The 20,010-nt window shown below is 45.3% G+C and overlaps 2 protein-coding genes across 2 annotated transcripts; one reads left to right on the forward strand and one right to left on the reverse strand.

Moving 5' to 3' along the window:
• Positions 1–904: 904 nt before the first annotated feature.
• On the reverse strand, positions 905–2,636 carry LOC311114450 (putative potassium channel regulatory protein). Its single transcript, XM_084189702.1, has 2 exons — positions 1,920–2,636; positions 905–1,393 (listed from the first exon to the last, which is right to left on the reverse strand). The coding sequence occupies exons 1-2, from the start codon at positions 2,495–2,497 to the stop codon at positions 1,135–1,137; spliced, it is 837 nt and encodes a 278-aa protein (XP_084045828.1). The 5' UTR covers positions 2,498–2,636; the 3' UTR covers positions 905–1,134.
• A 1,021-nt stretch (positions 2,637–3,657) lies between these two features.
• LOC311114453 (importin subunit alpha-4) lies at positions 3,658–18,992 on the forward strand. Its single transcript, XM_084189705.1, has 16 exons — positions 3,658–3,858; positions 6,047–6,091; positions 8,785–8,874; positions 10,556–10,585; positions 10,704–10,852; positions 11,661–11,746; positions 12,136–12,222; positions 12,305–12,474; positions 13,080–13,124; positions 13,230–13,361; positions 14,658–14,786; positions 15,009–15,113; positions 15,968–16,039; positions 16,188–16,350; positions 16,488–16,582; positions 16,888–18,992. The coding sequence occupies exons 1-16, from the start codon at positions 3,790–3,792 to the stop codon at positions 16,984–16,986; spliced, it is 1,566 nt and encodes a 521-aa protein (XP_084045831.1). The 5' UTR covers positions 3,658–3,789; the 3' UTR covers positions 16,987–18,992.
• Positions 18,993–20,010: the final 1,018 nt, after the last annotated feature.

Genomic DNA, 20,010 nt, shown 5'->3' on the forward strand with positions numbered 1-20,010 from the left:
TGGCATGCTGTTGTTAGGAGGTGAGAATACTACCACATGTTCCATAAAGGCCCATACCTCTTGGCAGAGGACGCAGCATGCTGTTAGTGTTCCATGACCATACCATCCCAACCTCATTGGCTTTTCTTGTCTTGTTTCAGATAGAGGAGAACTCTAGCCACCCTTCATACCAGGCTGATGTGTATATGTGAATGTGTTAGTGTAGAAGTGTCAGGCCTTGCGGTGCTGAAGCAGCACAGAATGGTTTGTGGGTATTACAGGGATACAGGCTGTACTGTGCTGTTGCAGTAACGCCCGGAGAAACATGGATTGGAAGAGTGCAAGCAATACACTAATAGTTCCACCTGCTAGGCTAAGTCCTGGAGGGCCACGGTGTATGCAGGCATTTGTTACAACCTAGCTCTAACACACCTGATTCAACTAATTGTGTTCTAAGACCACAATCAATTAAATCAGGTGTGCCGGAGCAAAAGCCTGCATACACGCTTTAACCCTCCAGGACTAGAGTTGCCCACCCTGTGCTTACACCCATCCTATCCTCTCAGACCTATGATAAGTGTCTAAGGCAAGGGCTTGAGTTCAGACTGGGTACAAGAGAGGATGGCTGTGATGTTATGTGCATGTCTGTGACAACGTGAGTGAAGCCTGGACGTCCGAGGCTAGTGACCGCCATTCTGTGACTGGCTGCCTTGCTGTAGCAGCACGTAAATATTGGAGTTCACCACTGCTGAAGCCTCCAGTATTGACGGTGCTGTTGAAGCAAAGCATTGCCGTTCGACATCAGTCTATGGGCTACCTGGCTGAATTAAACAACATGTTTATTTTTATTTTATTTATGTTTTTATTTGTATTGTTGATCAAATAAATTCTCAAATCTATTTACATTTTGAAAATTGTACTTTTGGAAATATACTTTAGGACACAGCAAATTGATATGTCAAATACAATATACTGTATGAATAGAGACTAACAGTGAGGTGAAAGATATTGACATTATGGCCCTCAATATTATTATCCTTTGTCGCCATCTCCTGGTCAACCCAGACAATAGTCTGAAGTCCACTGATATTACAGAACTGGACATGGAAAGAGAACTACTTCAGACTTTTGAGATGCACCCTGACACTTTTGAGTTCACTTATTTGTCTTTCCTTCACCAAGCTTGCTCTGTGTGTCCTCTCTTCTGAGATGTTCTGCCCTGTTGGTTTCACTCAGTACAACGATCTGGGTATTCCTACTTCTTTCAAACATGTAGCATTCAATCTTCTCCTCTGGGGAAACTGTCCTTGTGCCTATCAGGCGGAACCCATCCTTCAGAAGGGTGTCTACCAGCAGGCCCAGGACGTTGGTGCTGTTGAGAAGCTTTCTGTCGTCCGGCTCAATAGTTACAAACCTGTAAGAGTAAAACAATGCAAGTTTGGTCTTTAAAAACGATGCATAATATAGTGCTTTGAATAAACATACAAGAGTTATTACTGATCCAGTGTTTCCCCTATCATTACACAGGCGAGTGCCTATACACTAGGCAGCTACCTACTCCCCCTATCCCCCTCCTGCCCCCCGGACTTCTCACATCCCCCCCTGCTGCTTCCCCAATGGACATTCCCTCAGGGACATTCTACCTCCCCAATGGACATTTACCCTGCCCACACCCCCCAATGGACATGTATTAGTGTTACAGTTGTAAATATGTTTATATTTTAATTATTATTTGTAATATTGTTTCATTCACTTCTCTTTTTGACCTGCACTGTTGGAGCTCAGAGCTTAAGGATTTCACTGTACCCTACAATTACATCTGCAACCCTCTGCATGTGACTAATAAACTCATCATACAGTATGGAGCCCTTGAGGAATTGGACAATGGGAAACGCTGAGATTTGTATAATAGCCTACAGGTGAGTGTGACTTCCCTTCACCTGGCAGAGAAGTCGTCTCTGGCTAGTTGGTCAGTCCCACAGTGGAACACCAGGTCGTGGTGAGAGGGTCTCTGGACCGGTACAGGACGAGGTGTGTTGGAGTTCTGAGGCAGGTGTGAAAAATTCCCATGCAGATTAGGATGTTCCACGAAAATTGATATCTTTGTGGCCAAAGCCTCCAGAGTTTTGTTGTTGGAGCAGAATATTCGGAAGAATCCGTGAGTTTCCTGGACAGAGAAGCGCAATTCTAGAACCTCAACTCTGGATCGATGGATGTTCCTCTCAACCCAAAGTGCCAATGGATACAAACCATAGAACTGTGCCTCTTGAGCCAAGCCATTGTAGTCAGAGAATTCTGCTGGCAGGGTGATTTGATCTGTCCTCATATAATCCAGGATGTATTTAAAGAAAGTCCAATCTCTATCTACAAAAACTTGCCCACTGATAACTTTAAAATCTGTGTCTTTGCCGTCGAGGATCCTAGCTATTCTTGAGTCTTGGTGTCTTCTGAGAGTTGACAGAGTAGTGGTGAATTTTTTACCTCCAATATTGAATGTTATTAAGTCCTGGGCACTCATGTTTAGATGACTGACAGTTTAAATCATTGTAGACTAGAATGGGTCGGAGGACAGGAGTGGTATTCAGTGAACATATCCTGGCAACACCAACTGTAAACAAAACAAATCTCCTGCTAGGTGAGTGCAGTCTCAACTTCAGTTGGAGAGGTTGGTGACAGTACAGAATGTTACCACTAAGAGGTAATGTGGGCCACAAATTGAGATTGATCATTGAGCCCCAATGAATTAAATTGAAAGAGGTTGGAGGCTCCTTAATTGGGGATGACGTGCTCGTGGTAATGGCTGTAGCAGAATTGGTATCAAACACGTGGTTTACATGTGTTTGCTGCCATTCCATTCGTGCTGTTCCAGCCATTATTATGAACTGTCCTCCCCTCAGCAACCTCCGGTGGTACTAAATGTACTACAGTGAGGTTGCCCCCCCGGGGGGTTGGGTTGGCTCTTGACAGTAGACGCTGGTCTAAAGTTACATCTACATTCATTCAACATGGGATTAGCATTATCCATTATCCTTTTTTTGTTGCGTTGTTTCAGTTTTGTGTGTCTCTTTTATTCATACTACCCTCCTGTCCTTTTAGTTCAGTAAATGACAGTGAGTGGCACTTAATCTGCAATGATCTGAAAAAACAGGACGGGTAATATGTGAAAGAATATGTTTCTGTAGTTTCCTCAAGTGCAATATGATAATGTATATTTAGTTGTAGATAATAAAGTAGGTAATACATTAAAGCAATGCTAAACAACCAAATGTAGCAGTGATTTGATAGTTTTTTGTTCAAATATTAGTATAACTACATTTGTGTGGATTAACAGTAAAGTCAATTAATTTTTTGTGTTTAATTTGTGAAGCATTGATCTTCAGTGATTCTTCATAATAAAGTCATGCCTTTTGGGCTCAAATCCAACCTACCTGTCAACAACAGCAAGCAATCAGTGTAAGGTAGCCAGCCATAGCGTAGTTGATTAGCAAGTTGTTTGGTAGCAATGTACAATATCTACATTGGAGACTAAAAAACAACTGATATATTGCAGCAATTTAAGGGTATCAACTAGTTACATTGAGCAACAATGTTGCAAGGAAATCGGTTACATCAGGGGATGCACGCGTACTAGCCATGGGTCCTCCTCCCCCAACTGACAGAATTCCGTGGCTCCTCCTTCTCGACGAGATTATCCCATCGCGGTGTATCACGTCTGGCTACCCACCCTTCTGCAAAACAGCAGTACGTTTTCCCTTTTCCAACCGGAGCTTCAAGCGCAGGACTAGCTAAACATCCCGAACACAGACAGCCATGGCAGAAAACGCCGACTTGGATAACCACCGAATTAAGAGCTTCAAAAACAAGGGGCGCGATGTCGAGGTGAGAATCTAGCTAGGCTAACGTTAGCTGGCTGGCTAACTAGCCGTTAGCAACGAGTGCTAGCGAACACTCGGGGTTACCTAGCTCCCTATTCGGTTTGGTTGCTGCAGTATTCATCGGCTGTCCTTGTTGAAGTTGTCTTTTTCTATAAAGTGTCGCCGATTATGACAAAATACCATCCACATACACTAACTGGCTAAAGTTTATCATGCGGAGCGGGCGCGGCCTTTCGCATGAAGGCCTGCTAGCTAGCCAGAAAAGTTGCTAACTCTGTGCTAACTAGCAGCTAGTTAGGTTGTGAGTATTTTTTTTGTGTGGAAATTAACTAGTTTGGCACTAACTAAATGAAAGTAATAGTTATAATTGGTAAAAGGCACCAGCCAACTAACTACCTTGATGTTCATGGGCATGGCATTTGATATTTCGAGTTGGCAAGTCAGTCACTGTAACTGAGATAGATACGCTTACCAGTTAACCAAACCAGCTAACCATAGTTAGTTGTATGTGTCAAAATGGGTGGATGATGCACATTAACTGTTACCCAACAACTAGCACAACTCAATTTCCACGGCTACAACAGTTGAGATTCGGCGTTATTAATCAGTTGATAATAATATACCCAGATAACTAGTTAGTTAACTACCTACGTGAATAAACATAGCTTACAATTAATTATCCCAGTGACCGCAGGGTGGGTGTTTTAACAGACAAACAGTGAGTCAGAGCAGATGTACCATAAAAACACCATAGCACATCTGGAACTAAAGCTAATGATGCTACTGTCACCATGCTGATACATTAAACCTCGTATGATTAGGGCCGCACATTTAATTCATAGGGACATGCCATGCCATTTCCCTTGTTTCTGTATTTGCCACACCTCCTTAACATAAATGTTAATAACATGTTAAGAGTATCCCTATCCCATATTATTATGTATTAGAAACACAGTGGTCTCGGACGGAAGGCATGCTGGTTTCATGTCCATCTGGTATGTGCTATATTGAGCGGAGAGGAAACAGAAGTGCGACATGGTTGTTTTGGGGCCCAGTGCCAGTGTGACTTGCACATGTCTGACGACCCACCAGCCCCACTGACAAGCTTGCAGCACTGCAGCAGCTAAGCCAAGAATGCTAGATGGATCACTTGCTGTCAGAAACGAAAGGCCGTGTCCAGATACAGACCCTATCCTTTAGGCACTGAAACCTATCCAGTCCTATCTGATCTCACCCTGCTCCTATGGGGCTGAATTCTACTGCATGAGAGAGGACACATACACACAGCATCTTCAATGAGATTTAGGCTGTTTACAGACTTCAAGGAATGTTAAAAGCTGTAGGTTACAGAAAATTAATTCCTTTCACAAGTTCTGACCTACGCCACCACGGAGGGCCACAGTGACTGCTGTGTATGATGTTGTTACAATACAATAATATTCCCAACATATAACAGGATACTCCATAATAAACATTGGCTATGCAGAATAAGTAGTATTCAAATGTAAAGAAAGGTTGAAGACCTCTGGTGTGTTGTCCATGAGCTGATGCAGCCTTCCCTCTCACAGGAAGTCTCCCTCTTGTCCCAGCATGGAATGAGTGTCCCAGAGAAATGCCTGGCATTCCATACATTTGATCGATCGTTGTTGAGTTTCAGAGGTCTCTGACTTCCTCCTCCCAGCTCGCCAGCTGAGCCACTCTCAGGCATTCTCTCATGGCTGATTCACTATCCTCCCTAAACACAGTTCCCGCAAAAGATAGTGTCGACAAAACTTTGTTTTCCGTCTTCAATAGATAGTGTTTCAAACACATACGGAACCACATCAGATTTTTGATGCGACCTCGAGCTAGGGTGTCAGATCAGGGGCAGCGTTTTGCCAGCAGCAGCAGGTCACACCTTTGAGTCGGTGGATAAACACAAACATAATCATTGCTTTCATGAGGGAGGTTACACAGTATTAGTAATATGAACCAGGATACCCTGACTGGCAGTCAAGTTAACATGATCCTCTGGCGCCTGTTGCCAACATGCAGCAGTACACTTGTTTTCTAAAGCCCAGTCTGTAAACAAAATGGAGCCAGTCCCAAATGACAAACATTGCATGTGGTTTGTTTGAGTGTGTATGGGTTGTCTTTTTAATGATCCAGGAAGTAGGCTAATCTCTGACTGTGTTCTCCTCTCTCTCTTACAGACTATGCGAAGACATCGCAATGAAGTGACAGTGGAGCTGAGAAAGGTGAGTAGAGCATCTCAGTTGACTGTTTATAGTTCAGTCGCATTCAATGGACTAACCCATTAGCCTATTTCTGCTGCTCCTCACACTGAAATGAGAAAGGCTAAATCTCCACGCTAGCCTCTGAGTGTCACCCTTCACCTCTCCCACCCTACCACACCCCTCTGGTCCTGGCCCACTCCACAGATGCCATTCCAGCGCTGCCGTGTATGTCATGTGCCTCTTATCTTGGTATGCATCAGCATGGCACAACACACACTCACTCACTGTCATTTTAATTGATACATGCAAGCCCTTTTCCCAGCCTGTTCAGTCTTTCTGGGACTTGGATGTTAGGTGGAAGCAGGATTATATAATTATTTCATCTTTATTTTGACGGGGAAATGTTTCAGTCTCTGTTTATCAAATTGGCCGAGACAGAGCAGCCTGTCCATCCCCTGCCCCATATGGGCTGTTCTGTCTGCGGAGTCATTTTGTTTCTAAATAGGAGTGTGTGTGTGTTAGGAAACAACCCCCCCCCTCTTAAGCTCAGGTTGTTGTTGAAGAGTCAGGATGCCTTGGCTGTATTTAGGTCACCCCCCTCTCTCGCTCTCCTACCCTGTCAGAGAGGCCTGGCTGGTCTTACCCCTCAGCCTTGGGGAGGGTTTCCCTCTCCTACCCTGTCAGAGAGGCCTGGCTGGTCTTACCCCTCAGCCTTGGGGAGGGTTTCCCTCTCCTACCCTGTCAGAGAGGCCTGGCTGGTCTTACCCCTCAGCCTTGGGGAGGGTTTCCCTCTCCCACCCTGTCAGAGAGGCCTGGCTGGTCTTACCCCTCAGCCTTGGGGAGGGTTTCCCTCTCCCACCCTGTCAGAGAGGCCTGGCTGGTCCTACCCCTCAGCCTTGGGGAGGGTTTCCCTCTCCCACCCTGTCAGAGAGGCCTGGCTGGTCTTACCCCTCAGCCTTGGGGAGGGTTTCCCTCTCCTGGCCTGCGGAAGCAGAGAGCTCTGGCCAGGGGCCAGCAAGTAGGTTCATCAGACACACTGGCTTGTTTTGGACGTATGACTCTATAGCAGCTGCTCTGGGTAGAACCATAACTATTCCTCTGGACGTATGACTCTATAGCAGCTGCTCTGGGTAGAACCATAACTATTCCTCTGGACGTATGACTCTATAGCAGCTGCTCTGGGTAGAACCATAACTATTCCTCTGGACGTATGACTCTATAGCAGCTGCTCTGGGTAGAACCATAACTATTCCTCTGGACGTATGACTCTATAGCAGCTGCTCTGGGTAGAACCATAACTATTCCTCTGGACGTATGACTCTATAGCAGCTGCTCTGGGTAGAACCATAACTATTCCTCTGGACGTATGACTCTATAGCAGCTGCTCTGGGTAGAACCATAACTATTCCTCTGGACGTATGACTCTATAGCAGCTGCTCTGGGTAGAACCATAACTATTCCTCTGGACGTATGACTATAGCAGCTGCTCTGGGTAGAACCATAACTATTCCTCTGGACGTATGACTCTATAGCAGCTGCTCTGGGTAGAACCATAACTATTCCTCTGGACGTATGACTCTATAGCAGCTGCTCTGGGTAGAACCATAACTATTCCTCTGGACGTATGACTCTATAGCAGCTGCTCTGGGTAGAACCATAACTATTCCTCTGGACGTATGACTCTATAGCAGCTGCTCTGGGTAGAACCATAACTATTAGAGGGGACGGTGCCAAACTGAACTTAGATCAGCATCTGGGGGGGGGGGGGACACTTCATTCCACTGGAATATGACTGAGCTAGAGCTGAGATGATAAAGTGAAAATGATTGACACCGATCACTTATTGCAGGCATTTAGCTGATATCGTTCATTACGATAAGAAGCCTGTACTAGAGAAATGTGAAGTTTGAAATGAAATACATTTGCTAAAATGGGTGATTGGTAATGGGGCACAACCATCATACTAGTAGTTTAAAGGATACTTTTAAACTGTGTTGCACATCAATGTTCGAAACTTTATCACATAAATTCAGACAATTTATCTTTGTTCATATCTCCCAGCTCTACTCTGAGCCCTTGGTTTTTGCACTATGTTGTCCCAACATGCCCTCTCAGTGAGGCTTGCAGAAGTGTTTCAGGAAGTGTGAGCTGACCAGCGGTTTTGTAAAAACATAGAGTAGGCTTGTATGATTTGACGACAGTATTTTTGGTGTGAGAGAACTTCTGTTTTTGCTACTAAATAACCATGGCCTACCCCTATAGAAAAGGAAACCTGCAGGTAGCTTAGTGGTTAAGAGCGTTGTGCCAGTAACCGAAAGGTCGCTGGTTCTAATCCCTGAGCCGACTAGGTGAAAAATCTCTGTGCCCTTGATCAAGGCACTTAACCCTAATTGCTCCTGTAAGTCGCTCTGGATAAGAGCGTCTGCTAAATGACGTAAATGAAACCACCAATGTAGGTTGAGTGACACAGCAGTTCTCTCACATAGCTGTATGTGTGCTGCAGAAGGGAACAGTCTGTGCAGAGATGGATGCATTCCTCCGTCATGCTCTCTGCCACTAACGTCACTGGGAGGTTATGGGAGCAGTCTTAGGCTTTAGGAGTAAAGCAGGGAATCTATTCCCTGACTGTGTGGGTGAATGTTTCCAATAGCATTCACTTCTATATTCCTTATAGGATTCAACAAATATTTTTGTTTGTTTTTATTTCTCCCCAGAATAAACGAGATGAGCACCTTCTGAAGAAGAGGAACGTTCCACAGGAGGAGAGCCTGGAAGACTCAGACGTAGACTCTGACTTCAAAGGGGTCAGTCAGTCCTCATTGTTTAACTTCAACTTCAAGTTCAGGAATGACAGGAATATGTTTCTTAGCTCTAACCTTGCTACAGTGAGGGGAAAATGTATTTGATCCCCTGCTGATGTTGTACGTTTGCCCACTGACAAAGAAATGATCAGTCTATAATTTTAATGGTAGGTTTATTTTAACAGTGAGAGACAGAATAACAACAAAAAAATCCAGGAAAATGCATGTCAAAAATGTTATCAATTGATTTGCATTTTAATGAGGGAAATAAGTATTTGACCCCATCTCAATCAGAAAGATTTCTGGCTCCCGTATGTCTTTTTATACAGGTAACGAGCTGAGATTAGGAGCACACTCTTAAAGGGAGTGCTCCTAATCTCAGCTTGTTACCTGTATAAAAGACACCTGTCCACAGAAGCAATCAATCAATCAGATTCCAAACTCTCCACCATGGCCAAGACCAAAGAGCTCTCCAAGGATGTCAGGGACAAGATTGTAGACCTACACAAGGCTGGAATGGGCTACAAGACCATCGCCAAGCAGCTTGGTGAGAAGGTGACAACAGTTGGTGCGATTATTCGCAAATGGAAGAAACACAAAAGAACTGTCAATCTCCCTCGGCCTGGGGCTCCATGCAAGATCTAACCTCGTGGAGTTGCAATGATCATGAGAACGTTGAGGAATCAGCCCAGAACTACACAGAGGATCTTGTCAATGATCTCAAGGCAGCTGGGACCATAGTCACCAGGAAAACAATTGGTAACACACTACGCCGTGAAGGACTGAAATCCTGCAGCGCCCGCAAGGTCCCCCTGCTCAAGAAAGCACATATACAGGCCCGTCTGAAGTTTGCCAATGAACATCTGAATGATTCAGAGGAGAACTGGGTGAAGGTGTTGTGGTCAGATGAGACCAAAAATCGAGCTCTTTGGCATCAACTCAACTCGCCGTGTTTGTCACCATCCCCACCGTCAAACATGGAGGTGGAAACAATATGCTTTGGGGGTGTTTTTCTGCTAAGGGGACAGGACAACTTCACCGCATCAAAGGGACGATGGACGGGGCCATGTACCGTCAAATCTTGGGTGAGAACCTCCCCTCAGCCAGGGCATTGAAAATGGGTTGTGGATGGGTATTCCAGCATGACAATGACCCAAAACACACGGCCAAGGCAACAAAGGAGTGGCTCAAGAAGAAGCACATTAAGGTCCTGGAGTGGCCTAGCCAGTCTCCAGACCTTAATCCCATAGTAAATCTGTGGAGGGAGCTGAAGGTTCGAGTTGCCAAACGTCAGCCTCGAAACCTTAATGACTTGGAGAAGATCTGCAAAGAGGAGTGGGACAAAATCCCTCCTGAGATGTGTGCAAACCTGGTGGCCAACTACAAGAAACGTCTGACTTCTGTGATTGCCAACAAGGGTTTTGCCACCAATTACTAAGTCATGTTTTGCAGAGGGGTCAAATACTTATTTCCCTCATTAAAATGCAAATCAATTAATTGTTTTGTTGTTATTCTGTCTCTCACTGTTCAAATAAACCTACCATTAAAATTATAGACTTTTGTCTTTGTCAGTGGGCAAATGTACAAAATCAGCAGGGGATCAAATACTTTTTTCCCTCACTGTACATGATGTAAACTCATAGCTACAGCAAATCTCACCTAACTCTTGTTTTTTGTTTTGCAGCAAAATGTAACACTAGAAGCCATCTTACAGGTAAATCTACACTCTGTCAGGGTTGTTGGGGACCACTTTAGTTTGTTGAGATCCACCCCGTACATACATCTTGAGATGTTGGAGCTGACCTCATGTTTTCGCTCTCCTTCCTGTCAAGAATGCTGTCAGTGACAACGGACTCATCCAGCTCAGTGCCGTGCAGGCAGCTAGAAAACTCCTGTCCAGTGACAGAAACCCCCCCATCGACGACTTGATTAAGTCCGGCATCTTGCCCATCCTGGTCAAATGCCTGGAGAGGGACGACAAGTAAGTCTTCTTTATGGGGGGGAGGGGAGGGGAGAGACGGTATGGGTCTTGGGGCACCTTTCCCCTGGAAGACTAATTGAAAGATGAGGGCAGTAAATTGCCCCTGTGGTAATACTGTGATGCCCCCGTTCTAAAGTCAGAGAGGGCGAAAAGAGAGGCGGCGGTGAAAACTGGAGCGTGAGTGAATGAGTGGGTCGACTAGCCCTGTATGTGTCAGAATGCTCTCTCTCTCTTTCCATTCTCTCTGTCATGCTCTGGGGCTACTGGTGTACCCTCCCCTCTCCTCCGCATGGCTGGGCTACTGTGAACACTGTAGCAGACACACACACACACAGACGGATAGGAGGGAACGTGTGTGTTCCGCTCTGCTGCACTAGCGCTGCCCCACAGCTAACAGCTCTCTGTTCAGTGGTGGGGGTGGGGAGCGATTAGGGGGAACTCCCCTGGACAGGGACTGGTGAGAGGGTGGTGGGGGCAGGGGCTTGATGTGCGGGGTGGGGTGTCAGGCGTGGACAGGCACAGGGCTGCTGGTGACGTGGGGGGATTTATTTGTTGTGTAGACAGAGGAGGGTGATGGAGGGGATTGCACTGCAGAGGCAGGAGAGTGCGTCGATGCCTGTGAGACATGTATACCAGACAGAGGTGAGGGTTAGTGGTGATGCAGGTTAATGGGGATATGGATTGTTGATGTTGATCAGCAGCAATGTGCTGTTGGCGGGCTTATTGGTTGTGTCTGGGGACAGCTTCTGTTTATCCCTTCATATAGCTAGCCTCATTTACCCTCTCCCCTATCTCTCCTCTTCCCCAGTCCCTCTCTCCAGTTTGAGGCTGCCTGGGCGTTGACCAACATAGCATCAGGGACGTCACAACAGACTCAGGCTGTGGTCAAATCTAGTAAGTAGTTCCTAGTTCTTATGTGGCCCAGATTCAAACTGAGCCACCAGGCATACATGATGTGCCTGTCTAAATGAGCAAATCTATCCATCTGGTTCCTGGTATAGAAACACCTGCTCTCAACTGTCTTCCCCATCTCTCTGTCTCTTGTCTGCCAGACCCTCTCTCTACCTCTCTAACTAATGTCTCTCTACCTCTGTCTACCTCTCTCTAACTTATGTCTCTATCTCTCTACCTCCATTTAACGGATCTCTCTTTCTATCTCTCTAACTTATGTCTCTCTACCTCTGTCTGTCTCTCTGTCTGTCTCTCTGTCTGTCTCTCTGTCTACCTCTCTTGTCTGCAACGTTGTCTAACATATCGGTCTGCCTTTCTCTCTACATGTCCAGATGCAGTGCCGCTATTCCTGCGGCTGCTACAATCTCCTCACCAGAACGTATGTGAACAGGCCGTGTGGGCGCTAGGCAACATCATCGGTGAGTGATGACACACACGTACATGCACACACACACTGGCCGACGCCAGTCAGTCACACACACCTGTGTTCTCCCCCTGCAGGCGATGGACCTCAGTGCAGGGATTACGTCATCTCCCTGGGCGTGGTCAAGCCCCTGCTGTCCTTTATTAACCCCTCCATCCCCATCACCTTCCTCCGCAATGTCACCTGGGTCATCGTCAACCTCTGCCGCAACAAGGACCCACCGCCCCCCATGGAGACAGTACAGGAGGTATGACAGACAGACAGACAGACAGACAGAGAGGTGTGTGTGTGTGTGAGACTCAGCACAGTCATTCAATCTAACTGAATTATAATCTTCCCATAGACTCAGAACGTACCTATTGTGTCGTCAATATTAGCTGAACCCTTTGCCAAACAGCTCTGGCTGTGTTCCATGTGTTTGGCTGTGAGGGGAAGGCAATCAGACGATGGAGGTTTGATTAGGGAAAGTGGTCTGGGACTTTGTGGGTGCTGCCAAGCATTCTGCTTCCCTGTTCCCAACCATCCTCTAGCCCAGTCCTGGAGGTCTGCAGTGTCAGCCTGCTGAAACAGAAAACACCCTGGCGCCTGTCTGTTGATCTGCTCAATAGAGTCGCTTCATTGTACGCCTACACTCATTATTATAATAATAATAATAATAATAATAATAATAATATGCCATTTAGCAGATGCTTTTATCCAAAGCGACTTACAGTCATGCGTGCATACATTTTTGTGTATGGGTGGTCCCGGGGATCGAACCCACTACCCTGGCGTTACAAGCGCCGTGCTCTACCAGCTGAGCTACAGAGGACCTGGCTGACTGACACTCTCTATCCTCTCCTCCTCTTCTAGATTCTACCTGCTCTCTGTGTATTGATATACCACACTGATATAAATGTAAGTATCACCCTACTATCACAACAGCAAAGGTAGTTGGTTTGCCATTTCCTATGTAAATTCCCTGGTTAAAACACCCTCCTCTCTCTCTCTCTGTGTGGTCAGATCCTAGTGGATACAGTGTGGGCCTTGTCCTATCTCACAGATGGAGGGAACGAACAGATTCAGATGGTCATCGACTCGGGGGTCGTCCCCTTCCTCGTCCCCCTGCTCAGCCACCAAGAGGTCAAAGTTCAGGTATGTGTCTACTTCCTGTCCCCCGATTTGGAAGTGGGATTAGGGCTGTTATGGTGTCCGTATTACCGCCACAGCGGCAGTCACAAGTCATGACCGCAGTCAAATTCCACGTGACCGTTTAGTCACAGTAATTAGGCTTCTGATGCTGCTGATGGTCATTAGTAGCCTACCAAACTTGCTAACTGCTTGGTACTCGGCACTCTATTGTCCCTCTAATCACTCTGACATCAAGGCAAATGTTTTCAAAAATAAAATCAAACACTCCATGAGAGCTCATGTTATGCAATTGCGTGAGAAAACAGAGTGATGGCCTCTATTAAAGAGAGGAGGATCCAATCAGCTTTCTATAGGCTAGGCCTACTATATTTATTTCTCAACTTTCCTAATATTAAGCACATTGCTTCTCTTTACAACAGGAGTATAGCCTACCTGGCTGGCCTGAAAATTAACCATGGGAAAAGTGTCCTCCATTCGCTATTTAAGTGCATAGGTGACATACACTACTGTTCAAAAGTTTGGGGTCTCAAACTAGACACACTAATGTATTTGTCCTCTTGCTCAGTTGTGCACTGGGGCCTCCCACTCCTATTTCTATTCTGGTTAGAGCCAGTTTGCGCTGTTCTGTGAAGGGAGTAGTACACAGCATTGTACGAGATCTTCAGATTCTTGGCAATTTCTCGCATGGAATAGCCTTCATTTCTCAGAACAAGAATAGACTGACGAGTTTCAGAAGAAAGTTATTTGTTTCTAGCCATTTTGAGCCTGTAATCGAACCCACAATTGCTGATGCTCCAGATACTCAACTAGTCTCAGTTTTCAGCTGTGCTAATATATAATTGCAAAAGGGTTTTCTAATGATCAATTTTCTTCATATCATGTTTCTTTAGACCTGTCTAAAATAAATAATGGATTTATTGTGATGGTGTAGGCTATATTAAATGGATTTATTAGATGTTCCAAAGGTCTGCATCAGTGGCTTGTAGGCTATGCGTGGAAGCCAGATGTAAATGTGTTTGTTAATTAATGGTAGATTACCGTGAGACAGGCAGTTATTTGCTTAACAATCACCGGCTAACAAAATTTCATGACCGCCACAGCCCTAAGTAGGATGAAGTCGCCCCTACTCTGATCTAAGGTCAGTTTTCTGTTTTCCCTCTAATGGTTGAGGTTAGGATTGTGGGAAGGGTAAGCTGATCCTAGATCTGTGCCTATGGGCAATATACCTGGAATTTACTGTACGGAATGTGTGTGACTTCCTGTGATGTCATTAACCACCTGTGATGTCATATCCTATAGACTGCAGCTCTGAGGGCAGTGGGGAACATTGTGACGGGGACAGACGAGCAGACGCAGGTGGTGCTCAACTGTGACGTCCTCTCGCACTTCCCCAACCTGCTCACTCACCCCAAGGAGAAGATCAACAAGGTAACAGGCACACTTGTAGATGCTATTGGTGGCATATGTTTGTTTTGCTGTAACTAAGTACTGTTGAAATGGGATGGACCCCAGTGTTGTTTATTTCCAAGAGTATCTATACCTCTGTGTAACGGTCTCAGTCGTACTCATGTGATCCATGGTGTGCGTGTCTGTGGGTTTCTCTCAGCTGAATGGCTTCCTGTGTGTGTGTGTATCCCTCCCGTCCACTAGGAGGCGGTGTGGTTCCTGTCCAACATCACAGCAGGCAACCAGCAGCAGGTGCAGGCCGTCATCGACGCTGGCCTGCTGCCCATGATCATCCACCAGCTGGCTAAGGTGAGTCACTGAGCCCTTATGTAGCCCCTATGCAGCCCTACAAAGCATTATGTAGCCCCTATGCAGCCCTGCAAAGCATTATGTAGCCCCTATGCAGCCCCTATGCAGCCCTGCAAAGCATTATGTAGCCCCTATGCAGCCCTACAAAGCATTATGTAGCCCCTATGCAGCCTTACGAAGTATTATGTAGCCCCTATGCAGCCTTACGAAGTATTATGTAGCCCCTATGCAGCCCTATAAAGCATTATGTAGCCCCTATGCAGCCTTACGAAGTATTATGTAGCCCCTATGCAGCCCTACAAAGCATTATGTAGCCCCTATGCAGCCCTACAAAGCATTATGTAGCACCTATGCAACCTTACAAAGCATTATGTAGCCCCTATGCAGCCCTACGAAGCATTATGTAGCCCCTATGCAGCCCTACAAAGCATTATGTGTAGCCCCTATGCAGCCTTACAAAGCATTATGTAGCCCCTATGCAGCCTTACAAAGCATTATGTAGCCCTACAAAGCATTATGTAGCCCCTATGCAGCCTTACAAAGCATTATGTAGCCCTATGCAGCCCTACAAAGCATTATGTAGCCCTACGAAGCATTATGTAGCCCCTATGCAGCCCTACGAAGCATTATGCAGCCCTACGAAGCATTATGTAGCCCCTATGCAGCCCTACGAAGCATTATGTAGCCCCTGTGCAGCCGTACAAAGCATTATGTAGCCCCTATGCAGCCGTACAAAGCATTATGTAGCCCCTATGCAGCCCTACAAAGTATTATGTAGCCCCATGTCCTTGTGGAGATCTGTAAGGATCACTACCCTAAGCACTGACAACCTCTCTCTGTGTTTCTGTCTGCAGGGAGACTTTGGCACACAGAAGGAGGCAGCTTGGGCCATCAGCAACTTGACAATAAGTGGAAGGAAAGATCAGGTATGTTTTACCAGGGCTATTTCCATCAATACCCAATCCATACAGTGTTATGTTTTGTATGGTCCTGATTGGCTAGTCTGGTTTACCTGTCTGTAGGCAAAGCAAGGCCCTGATTGGCTGATCTGCTATGTTCTACCCGACCCTATAGGTGGAGTACCTGGTGCAGCAGAATGTGGTTCCTCCGTTCTGCAGCCTGCTGTCTGTGAAGGACTCCCAGGTGGTCCAGGTGGTCCTAGACGGCCTCAAGAACGTCCTCATCATGGCCGGGGACGAGGCCAGCACCATCGCTGAGATCATAGAGGAGTGTGGAGGTAAGTGTGTGGGAGAGTGCTTGTGTGTCAATTCACCATGTTGCCATTCTATGACAGTGTAATGTTGCTACTGCAGCACACATTCTAGATTGATTCACTGTGATTGACTTTCATGTTAATTCCTCTCTGCCTGTCAGGTCTAGAGAAGATCGAGAACCTTCAGCAGCATGAAAACGAGGACATCTACAAACTAGCCTTCGAGATCATCGACCAGTACTTCTCAGGAGACGATGTGAGTACCTCTGCTCTGACAGAAGCCCTCCAGTTTGCACACGGTTAGAACCCGGCGCTGTCCTGACAGTGCTGTGCTGGGTGTAGGATGTGTGCTACAGAAACACAGGGCCTTTTCCTCCCCTTCCTCTATCAATGGGGTAAGACGGAGGAATTGGCTATAGGCCTTGTTACATAATTCTATATGAAATCTCATGAGAAATGCTCCTATGTTTTCTGTAGTGACAATGGATATAGTCTCCACTCCCGGTGTGTTGGTTCATCTATGGCACCACCCTGATCCATTTATTTTCCCTCTCTTTTTAGATCGACGAGGATCCTAGCTTGATCCCCGAAGCCACTCAGGGCGGAACCTTCAACTTTGACCCCGCCACCAACCTGCAAACCAAGGAGTTCAAGTTTTAAAGGCAAACCTCCACCTAGTATGTCTAACTCTCTAGCTGCTCCGCACCCTCCAGTCACCTCCTTCCCAACATCAATCACTCACTCACTAACAACAACAACAGTTCAAGCACTGAAGGAAGGAAGGAAGGATCATTATTATCCATCTCTTTTCAAGCGTCTCACAGCGATGCTTCTAAATGTTCCAGAAAGAAAACAACACGCCTCGTCTGTCATTCCTGCAGTTGCCAAAAAGTTGCTATTGTCCTCTCTTTCTTACTCAGACACACACACACACACACACACACACACTGAAGAGATTGAAGTAATCCGTGTGCATGGACCTATGATCTTGTTCTACCAATCATCATATCAGCAAAGAAGAGGAATGGTCTCATTTAAAGGCGTGCTCTTCTCTGGAGTCTGGGATCAGAGCACGTTGGACACCGTGACTGAAGACACTCAACCTCCGAGTTAATTGATCCTTTTGAGGAGTATGGACAGCATCTAGGCTGTCCTTTGTTAAACATTCTAATTGATGACCTCATCAAAGGGCTGTTAATTATTCAGTTCTCATTGAACTACATTGTTTTTCTGAACAGAACACTGAGAATTAATGCTCTCAAAACGTTCTCAGAGTGTAGAGAGGATCTTTACAATGTGGAGAAGTGAGCAGTCGACATATACCCAAGTGGACTGAACAGAACTCAACAACCGCCCACCACTATAATATTAGTCATTTTTCCTTTTAGTTGTGAAATCATCATGAAAAACAATGGATTTAAAGTACAAAAAATATATATTTAAAAAAATAATGCAACAGTGAAATTCTGAAATTAACAACAAGGAAGACTTTGTAGTATTGATCTATGGATGGCTTGCTGGTGGAAGGGTTTTTGTTTGAGAGGAGGAGGAGGGGAGGGAGTTGACCTGGAACCAAACGCACCTCTCCTCAACCTCTAAACTGGGTTTTGGATCAGCCGCTCTTTCCAGGTTCTATCCTCCGAACGAGAACCCTCAACAACAAATAAGCCTTAAAAACCAGGCTTCAACTGGGCTTTTCGAAAAGACACCTCTCCTCTGGCAGGGGAGACAAATCTTCAGACATTGAATTTAATGACTCAAGAATTTGAGGAAATATTTTGGAAAGATATATCGGTAGAGGGACAGAGAAAGACAATGTAACACTGATTTCATCTGTGGAGATTCCACATCTGCAGTTTCTTTTCAGTCTTATGCACACTTCAGAGTTGTCCCTCCCTCTGCTTACTGTGTGTGGAAAGCAATGTTTGCTTCAATAAGTCAAAGCTATGGTTGCATTGCAATGGTCCATTGACCATACAGTTGTTCCATATTTTTCTCTTGTTCTATATGCTACATCTAATTATACAATTGAAGAGTATTTCCCCAACTGTCTGAAGTTCGGTCTGTACAAAGCAGCTGCATGTTGCTAGTCATCCATCGATCGGTTCACTTTGCGAGGCTGTAACATTGTAGTTTTGGTTTTTAACGTGTAACGTGATCGATGATGATGACATGATTGAAAATTGTCTCGCTCTCTTGTGAACTGGACTTTTGTCTTGATTTTCCTAAAGCATTTATTTGTGAAGGGACTGGAAACAAAAATTACATTTGGACTAATGTAGTTATGTTTTGGCGGCTAACTACTGAGAAGGAATGGGGATTATTTCAGGGGAGCAGCCCACGCCTTTTTGGACTAGCCATTCACAACTGATGAACAAAGTCTAGCTGGTGTACAGTCATTGATCTAGATTCTAGAGAGACATAGAATGAGAGCCACTTTAAAGAATGGAATTGTAGTCTTGTATCAGAAACTGATACAAGCTTATGCTTTTGGGCAAGATTTTTACTTGCTAACGAAACATGTACTAAAGAAGAAAAAGCAACAGAGAGCATTTTGGCCTCTGTCTTACTTTTTATACATTTTAGAATCCATATCTCTTTAAGGTGGCTCACAATGTTTCTTTCAACTCTTGTGCATATTAAAGAAAAGAGTGAGTTGAAATCCATTGTGCCTTTTTCGTTTTTCATTTTGGTAACTTATGTTTATTTCACTCATGTAAACTGATTGAGAACCATGGCAAAAACACGCTGTTTATTTGGATTTCCATTTAGCTTTTGCAGAAGCAGCAGCTACTCTTCCTGGGGTCTACAAAAACACATGACAAGTAACAAAACACTGATACACCGATAGACAAGGACAGTCACACAAATGTAAAATATGATATACAAACAATACAAAAGAAAAATAGTCCCCCCACAGTTAATTTGACTGTGTATTCAAATGTACTATGCTTTATTTTTACTGTCATTAATCGCTGTCCAGGTACTGAACGTGTCATAATCGCTGTCCGAGGTCCTAACTCCCGAACCTCTCCTGGCTTCATCTACAATCGTCGTGGCAAGATGGTCGACTGACCGCTCTAACAATTTCGCGAAGGCATGCGGGAGGCGAGATCAGGTTGGAACATTCTAGCCAATGAGAGGGCAGATACGCGTGTGAATTGGCACAACACCGATATAAAATAGTTTTTCTCAAAGTTTCCGGAATGTCACGTGCAGGACACATCAGTACACTCTTAATAAACTAAGTATTATAAAACTTCTGTTTGATCAAATAAGCCTCACCTATCAAAATAGCAATTCACTTTTATCATGACTAAATTCGACACCCATTGCCCCCATACAAAAGCTCCTCACTTGGTCTGCTTATTTTTGGGCGGAGTCGACGTTCTCTTCGCCTCTTCCTCTGGTTCACCATCAACCTCCAGCTCCCCCTCCCATTTCTCTTGGGAGGGCCCAAAAGTGGAGAGATTTATCCGACAGCCAATTATGTAGTTCTCACAACGTGACACTGGGGCGGGGTAGACGACTATGAATCCAGTTGGGACAAGACCATAGAGAATGATAAAGGTCTCTAGTGGCCAAAAATCTATGTTAGGATGGGAAGTGCCATTGAGGGCTTCCACCATTTTAATGTAGTCAACTTACATTTACATTTACATTTTAGTCATTTAGCAGACGCTC

Source organism: Coregonus lavaretus (genome assembly GCF_964263955.1).
Source record: "Coregonus lavaretus genome assembly, contig: HAP1_SCAFFOLD_2416, whole genome shotgun sequence".
NCBI classification, from domain to species: Eukaryota; Metazoa; Chordata; class Actinopteri; order Salmoniformes; family Salmonidae; genus Coregonus; species Coregonus lavaretus.

Coding starts and splice junctions, on each gene's coding strand:
- LOC311114450 (XM_084189702.1), bottom strand. CDS start 2,497: ATGAGTGCCCAGGACTTAATAACATTCAATATTGGAGGTAAAAAATTC. Junction 1,394..1,919: donor AGAGACGACTTCTCTGCCAG/GTGAAGGGAAGT, acceptor TTACTCTTACAG/GTTTGTAACTATTGAGCCGG.
- LOC311114453 (XM_084189705.1), top strand. CDS start 3,790: ATGGCAGAAAACGCCGACTTGGATAACCACCGAATTAAGAGCTTCAAA. Junction 8,875..10,555: donor TAGACTCTGACTTCAAAGGG/GTCAGTCAGTCC, acceptor TTTGTTTTGCAG/CAAAATGTAACACTAGAAGC. Junction 10,586..10,703: donor CACTAGAAGCCATCTTACAG/GTAAATCTACAC, acceptor CTTCCTGTCAAG/AATGCTGTCAGTGACAACGG.